The 7,918-nt window shown below is 37.0% G+C and overlaps 1 protein-coding gene across 1 annotated transcript; it reads left to right on the forward strand.

Annotated features, from left to right (window-relative positions):
* Window positions 1-102: 102 nt before the first annotated feature.
* On the forward strand, window positions 103-6,054 carry LOC121731217 (elongation of very long chain fatty acids protein 7-like). The gene is made up of 5 exons (XM_042120571.1): window positions 103-154; window positions 915-1,102; window positions 1,910-1,978; window positions 3,246-3,545; window positions 5,845-6,054. Exons 1-5 carry the CDS (start codon window positions 103-105, stop codon window positions 6,052-6,054), a joined length of 819 nt encoding a protein of 272 aa, XP_041976505.1.
* Window positions 6,055-7,918: the final 1,864 nt, after the last annotated feature.

The following is a 7,918-nucleotide window of genomic DNA, read 5'->3' on the forward strand; positions in this document are numbered from 1 at the left end:
TGGATTAGGAAATGCTTTTACTTTAGTGTAGTAGAGTATAAAACCGGGATTAGGGCATTTTGATAACACAAAGTGTTGTGATGTTTCCCAGAAGTTGTGAAAATGGAACCCCAATATGAAGCGATAGTAGAGAATCTTTATGATTCAAAAACAGGTCAGTAAGCCACTAATTTCAGTGTAGTAGTTGGAAATGTCTTGTGGAGTGTGATGGAGAAGCTGTGCAAGTCTGAAAGTATTAAGTAATAAGTGAGTAATTATCCATTCAAAATAATTTAATAAAAGTAGTATAAACAAACATAAACATGATAAAAACATAATTATGCTAATACATATATTCAAAGTTCACAATAGCAAGTCAGTTAAAATGCTAAAAGCAACAATGAACAATATAATATGCCATTATATTATTATATAGGTACAAGGATATTACTGCAAGGTTTTCACGCTAGAATGCAGCACCAGCATAGACAGCATACAAAAACTTTTGTTCGACGTTTGACAACGTTTCTCTCAATTTTATGATATATTATGGAATATGGCGTATCCAACGTATCAGATTTTGGTCGGATTATTTATTGTATGCTAGTAGCGCCCGGCCCTCTGTTCCGACCTTTGCATAATATCCTCAAATAACTTGCTTGAATAGTTAAAAAGCATAAAGATCATACTATAATAAAGCTCCTGTTTGAATACATTAGCAAATTAATTTGATTACCATTGCTCTTACATTTTTATAACCCGGCCAGTTTACATTAATCCAATCCAGCGCTGGAATAATTTAAACGGGCACTGGAATGCACTGGATTATAACTTAGTCCATTCCTGCCGTTTATATTATTCCAGCAGCAATCCAGGGCTGTTATGTTATATCTAACTTTACAAAAAAAAACATATAACTTACGATATTTTTCCAGATACAATAAAAACATGGTCGTTCTTAGAGACGTTTTCAACCGTTGGGTCGGTTATAGCTCTTTACCTTCTGCTTGTACTACGGTTACTACCTGAGTTTATGAGGTACAGAAAGCCATACAGTTTGAACAGAGTCCTGCGAGTATATAATGCTTTCCAAGTGTTATTCTCCTTATATGCTGTGATATTAGTAAGTTTTTCAACATTTATTTAAAACTAGATGACTCCCGCAACTCTGTTGCGCCAAAACTCGTTTATCGCGCGGGAACCGTACATTTTTCCGGGATAAAAAGTATCCTATGTCCTTCCTCGGGACTCTAAGTATCTCTATACCAAATTTCAGCAAAATCCGTTCAGTGGTTTGGGCGTGCGTGAAAAGGTAACAGACAGACAGTAAAATAATGCGAAAGTATGTCTCACTTTCGCTTTATTTTATAATATTAGGATCAAATTAAGATGTCTTAGGCGATTTTTATGGATGATTTTGTGAATAGTGAATAGCAATCACGCAGATTAGTGTAAGTTGGTTTTTTTTTTTTAATGAAATAAGGGGGCAAACGAGCAAACGGGTCACCTGATGGAAAGCAACTTCCGTCGCCCATGGACACTCGCAGCATCAGCTGCAGGTGCGTTGCCGGCCTTTTAAGAGGGAATAGGGTAATAGGGGAGGTTAGGGAAGGGAAGGGAATAGGGGAGGGTAGGGAAGGGAATAGGGTAGGGGATTGGGCCTCCGGTAAACTCACTCACTCGGCGAAACACAGCGCAAGCGCTGTTTCACGCCGGTTTTCTGTGAGAACGTGGTATTTCTCCGGTCGAGCCGGCCCATTCGTGCCGAAGCATGGCTCTCCCACGTATAAAACTTTTAATGCTTTTTTGTAGTTTTGATTTACTAGCACTTTATATTATGTTTTTCAGAATTTTGTCGTGATTATAATTTATAAGTATTTTTTCTCTGTACGTTTTCGTATTTTTAATAATTTTGTTTTATTATTTTCAGTACACTAGATATATCTTCCAACATGGCATTATTACGACAAGATGTCCAAAGGGGCCACAATTAGAAAAAGTAAGTTTTAGTCATCTTTTAGTAATAAGTCATATACTTTGTTTTACGCCAGTTTTCTCCGTGGCTGTGGTTTGATGATGATGATTACGAACCTTGAAGTGGTGATGAAATGTGATTGTGTTGAAACTGACATGGTTTCCTGTTTCCTCTATTGTTATCCATCAGTCCAGAGTCTTATGACAAGAATAATAATAGTTAATCTAAATAATGATAGGATGAAGAAATTATTGATGCTCAATAGGCAATTTGATAGATCTTTAGTGCTAAAAGGATATAAACACAGTACTAATAGTTCTAAGTAATACTAATAGACACTAGGTTATTAAAGGCAAAAATTTTAAATCTTCTATAATTTTCGTCAGGAAAATCGATGGTGCTTGAGCAGATTTGGTGCAAAGAATTTACAAAAACTTTTGTTTCTCACTTTTTTATTCCTCAATTTCAAGTTATTTGACGATCAAAATCTGCTCATGGTTCAAGTTATGCGTAGAAGATAAGCGTTACTAGTCTCTACAATTCTATCCACAGGCTGTAACAAAACTAAGTGATAATAATACTTAAGGGTGTGTAATATGTATATTGTGTTCCTTATATAATATAGAGTTCGCTGTAGAAGTGGCAGCGCTGAAAGAGTAACTTTTTTAAACTGTTGTATGGGTATACTAATTGACGCTGGGGCGTTTGCTCATACAAATCACAAAAAAGTTACTTCTTCACCGCTGCTACTTTCACAGTGATCTCTATTCAGGGTGTAACAAAAATAAGTGATAATAATTTAGGGTGTGTACATGTTCCTTGTAGAGAGTTTACTGTGAAAGTGGCAGCGCTGAAAGACCAAATTTTTTTCATTTTTGTATGGGCAAGCGCCCCAGCGTCACGAGTTTCTCCATACAAAAATGAAAAAAAATTTTGGTCTTTCAGCGCTGCTACTTTCACAGTGAACTCTCTACAAGGAACACGTACACACCCTAAGTTTTTATTACTTATTTTTGTATAAGAGGCACATTTGTGTGGCATTTAATTACTAGCAGTTGCTTTTATTTGTATATGTAATTGATTGTACCGTTGGTTCTTGGTGGAAATGCATGTTGAACACTAATAAAACAATATTTGCGTGCACTTTTTCCACTATATTATAATATAGTGGAAAAAGTGCACGCAAATATTGTTTTATTAGCTTTTATTTGTCACTACTATTATTTCGATTACTGTCATTTCCACTTCTTATACAGATAGTAGAGTCAGAAACTCACACCAAATTTTTCAGGTGATCGAAGAGATCTGGCCATACTTCATCGCCAAGCATGTAGACCTTCTAGACACGGTGTTCTTCGTGCTGCGGAAGAAAGACAACCAGGTGACCTTCCTCCACGTATACCACCATACCGCCATGGTAGCATGGACGTGGTTCCACCTGATGTACCATCCCACGGACCATTTCAACGTGGTGGGGTTAATCAACAGCTTCGTCCATGTCATCATGTATACTTACTATGGCCTGGCGTCCATGGGACCGGAGTACGCGAAGTATATCTGGTGGAAGAAACACGTCACTAAGATACAATTGGTAAGATATTTTGTTTCCTGTTACATTCTTAGGGCTCCGTACCCAAAGGGTAAAAACAGGACCCTATTACTAAGACTTCGTTGTCTGTCCGTCTGTCCGTCTGTCTGTCTGTCGCCAGGCTGTGACTCAAGAATCGCTATAGCTATATATGAAATTTTCACAGATTGTGTATATCTGTTGCCTTAACTTATTTTTTCTATAGTCATTATGTAATAGACGACCAGAAAAGTTACTTATTTTGCGTACGCTGCCGAAACTATATAAGATAGAACCATAAAATGTTCTAAGTAATTGTAGATCTTACAAATATCTACAAAAAAGTCCGCGACACACTATACTTATCTATGTCGAGTAAGACACAATAACAATTTTGTTATTTAAAAATCTTGAATTTTTTTGGACAACATTTAAACGCGTTTATTTTACTTATGTAATTAATCCTTATGAAAATAAATTATTTCATCACTAAGTACGATTTATGTAGATAACATTTGGTCTTTGAATGATTAAAATTGGACGTTTAGTTTTGAAATTATGGCGAAATGAAAATATAACGATAGTGGGCGTCACCAAGCGGGGGTGCGCGTGCGGGAGGAAGACAATCTGTGCAGTGTGCACTACGAGTATATGCATCCCTTCGGATAGTGACTGCGTCGGCGACGTCAATGTCAGTGTTGCAGTCTGTGAATTGACCTGAGAATCAGTTTGCTGACTGACTCTTTCCTGGGTACGCTTTTTGCAGCCGTAACCGACATCCACGCGGGCGGAGCCGCGGGCGACCGCTAGTAATAATATGTACAACTCTAAGACAACAAGCTATAAGTAATATAGCCTCGTGGTCTCATAGGTAACTAAAAAGGGTAAAATTATTATTTTTAAACTAAAAATTAAAATCGACTTCCAAGGTAAAAACAAAAGTAATAAATATTCTTAATGTATTTCTAATTTTGTATGGATTTGACAGATTTGTACGACGTCTCACGCAATTGAAGTACTTTAGAAATACATAAAAGCACAATCTCTTATCTTATCTCTTATATATAAAAATGGAATTTCAAATGTGTTAGTCGCGCTAAAACTAGAAAACGGCTGAACGGATTGGGCTGATTTTAGTCTTAAAATATTCGTAGAAGTCCAGGAAAGGTTTTAAAGTGACACGAAGTTCACCGGGACAGCTATTATTTTAAAAAAATCTCGTGTCACAATGTTAGTTACCGTACTCCTCCGAAACTGTGTTACTGATTTTTACCAAATTTTATATGCATATTCAGTAGGTCTGAGAATCGGCTACTGGGTACTTTGTATATTGATAAGTGCATTTGTTGAATAAATAATAGTACTTAAATTATTACAACTCGTGACTGACGGCGACCAACGTTTGTGCGACGGGATAGCGATGGACGTTGACATGGTGCCATACTTATTTATATTCCCAAAAAGAATATAATCACTAATATTCACTTCTATTAAATAATATGGGTGAACTGCGAAATACTTTATAATATGGCAGAACAACATTTGCCGGGACAGCTAGTATAGAGTATAATAATAATATTATTTCTTACTATTAAAAATGTACGGCTTTCGCACGATAATATGAATTTGAGGCGTCCTAGCTTATTATGAATGAAATTACTTCTATTGTGATCATCGCTACAGCTATTACTACCAACATATCGCTATCGCACTTTTATCGCAAATGCGACTGCAATTTTGTAATGTCCTTTCCAGTCTCTTAAGTATTCATATTCGGTATGAATACTTCTTTTACTTTTATCTAAGGGCTCCCACACAAAATTGCGAATTCGCATCGCATTTTTATATCATTTTTATTATGAATTTTGTCGCAGATAAGTATTTGCGACGCGATGCGAATTCGCAGTTTTTTTAATGTTAAGGGGACAAACGAGCAAACGGGTAACCTGATGGAAAGCAACTTCCGTCGCCCATGGACACACGCAACATCAGAAGAGCTGCAGGTGCGTTGACGTTGTGCGTTTTAAGTGGGAATAGGATTACAGGGGGGGGGGGGGGACGTAAGGAAGGGAATAGGGAAGGGAAGGGTAAGGAATTGGGCCTCCGGTAAACTCACTCACTCGGCGAAACACAGCGCAAGCGCTGTTTCACGCCGGTTTGAGCCCGTGGTATTTCTCCGGTCGAGCCAGCCCATTCGTGCCGAAGCATGGCTCTACCACCTAAAAGTGTTATGTGGGCCCTAAGTCAGTTCAGCTGTTTTAAAGCCTGAAGAGGTTGTGGGTAGACAGGCAGGCAAACTTTCTTACTTGTCTTATCATTTCAGATCCAGTTCATCCTAGTGGTGTCGAACCTGTACTACCAGCAGGCTCTGTCTCCGTGCCCCATCCCACCAGCCTTCCACTATTTCTGCGTCTTCAGCATTACATCCTTCTTCGTCCTCTTCATGAACTTCTACCTGCGAAGTTACAGCAAGATGATTAGTAACAATAGTGATGGTGTGTGTACAAAAAGTGACGATACGAAAATTGCGTAAACAATTGTAGATTTTTAGTTAAGTATTTCTTATTATTATAGTACGTACTATGAATGAACTTTTTTAAGCCTTCGCTTACGAATCCTGCTTCCACTTTTCTCTTCCCTTCCCTGATCAGAAAAACGCTAGTTACCTCAATATTATACACTTGCGTTATACGTATGACATATCAAAGAAGTAAAAAATTAAAAGAGCAAGTTGTTAGGCGTCGTTTTTTCTTGTCCTATGATCGGACAAGCACCATTTTGAATTTTTCACATTCTCACTGTAGAATTTGAGAGCAAATATTTATAATTCTTATAGTAACGATATCTAGTCTAATATCTATTCTAGACAATTACTGTGACGTATTATTTACGTAGCTAGTGATTCGGCAAGATTCTAGAACAATATTCTTTACAAAAACACTAACATTTTAAACACGATGCGCCAATTGCTATTTATAAAAATATTTTTCAAATACTTAATACTTCTATTATGACGACATTCTTGAGTATCTAGACACGCGGTAGCGTGTCTAGCCAAGTTCATTATACTATTACGTATTTTGGGAACAAATTCGTTTACCGCGAGGAAGCCGTACATTTTTTCGGGATAAAAAGTATCCTATGTCCTTTCCCAGGACTCAAAGTTGGTTCAGCAGTTTGGGCGTGAAGAGGTAACAGACAGAGAAACAATTTCGCATTTATAATATTTGTACGGATTCAACACTTTGTACGACATACAGTACCGTTTTAGTTTTCTTTATAACGGCATATAACTTAATAAATTGTCATAAGTTTCGCTTTCTTGCACCTATTTAATATATTACTAGATATTTGACCGAGATTTGCTCGGTAAAAACATGAATAAAATGACATTTTCTAAAAAGGATTCCTAGCCAGATCGATTTATCGCCCCCGAAACCCCCTATATACTACATTTCATGAAAATCGTTGGAGCCGATTCCGAGATTCCAATTATATATATACAAGAATTGCTCGTTTAAAGATATAACATTATATGTGCATATTTTACACATTTTGTTTGTCAGCTCACACAGAATTTCATTTTTAAGAACTGATAGCCGTTTAAAATTGAAGTTCACAAGGAGTAAAACAAGGTGTAACGAAAATTAGTCTTAATACTTTAGGGTGTGTGCTGCGTATGTGTCCTTTATATTATACGAGCTTTTGCCCGCGGCTTCGCTCGCGTTAAGAAGTATTATTATATACAAACTTTCATCCCCTATTTGAACCCCTTTGGGGTTGAAATTTATCAAAATCCTTTCTTAGCGGATGGCTACGTCATAACATCTACCTTCATGCCAAATTTCAGCCCGATCCGTCTAGTGGTTTGGGCTGTGCGTTGATAGATCACTGTCAATCAGTCAGTCAGTCACCTTTGAGTTTTATATATATATATATATATATATATAGATATAGATAGAGTTCACTGTGTATGGCAGCGCTGAAATAGCATTTTTTTGTGATTTGTGTAAGCAAGCGCCTTCGCGTCATGAATTTTTTCATACAAAGGTGAAAGACAATTACTTTGTCAGCGCTGCAACTTTCACAGTGAACTCTATATTATAAGGAACACATACACACCCTAAAGTATTATTACTATCGAGCAAAAAATGGCAAAAAATCACGTTTGTTGTATGCCCCCCCCCCCCTTAAATATTGACTTTATTTTATTTTTAGTACCTGTTGTTATAGCGGCAATAGATATTCACATTCTGTGAAAATTTTAGAAATATAGCTATAGCGGTTCTTGAAATACAGCCTGGAGACAGACAGACGGACAGACAGACATCGAAGTCTTAGTAAGAGGGTCCCGTTTTTATCTTTTAGGTACGGAACCCTAAAAATTTGGATTTTAT

This window comes from Aricia agestis, chromosome 10 (assembly GCF_905147365.1).
Source record: "Aricia agestis chromosome 10, ilAriAges1.1, whole genome shotgun sequence".
Taxonomy (NCBI): Eukaryota; Metazoa; Arthropoda; class Insecta; order Lepidoptera; family Lycaenidae; genus Aricia; species Aricia agestis.

Excerpts from the sequence above, each read along its gene's own strand:
- LOC121731217 (XM_042120571.1), top strand. The coding sequence starts at position 103 with ATGGAACCCCAATATGAAGCGATAGTAGAGAATCTTTATGATTCAAAA. Across the intron at positions 155-914 it reads TCTTTATGATTCAAAAACAG|ATACAATAAAAACATGGTCG; the intron begins GTCAGTAAGCCA and ends ATATTTTTCCAG. Across the intron at positions 3,546-5,844 it reads ACGTCACTAAGATACAATTG|ATCCAGTTCATCCTAGTGGT; the intron begins GTAAGATATTTT and ends TTATCATTTCAG.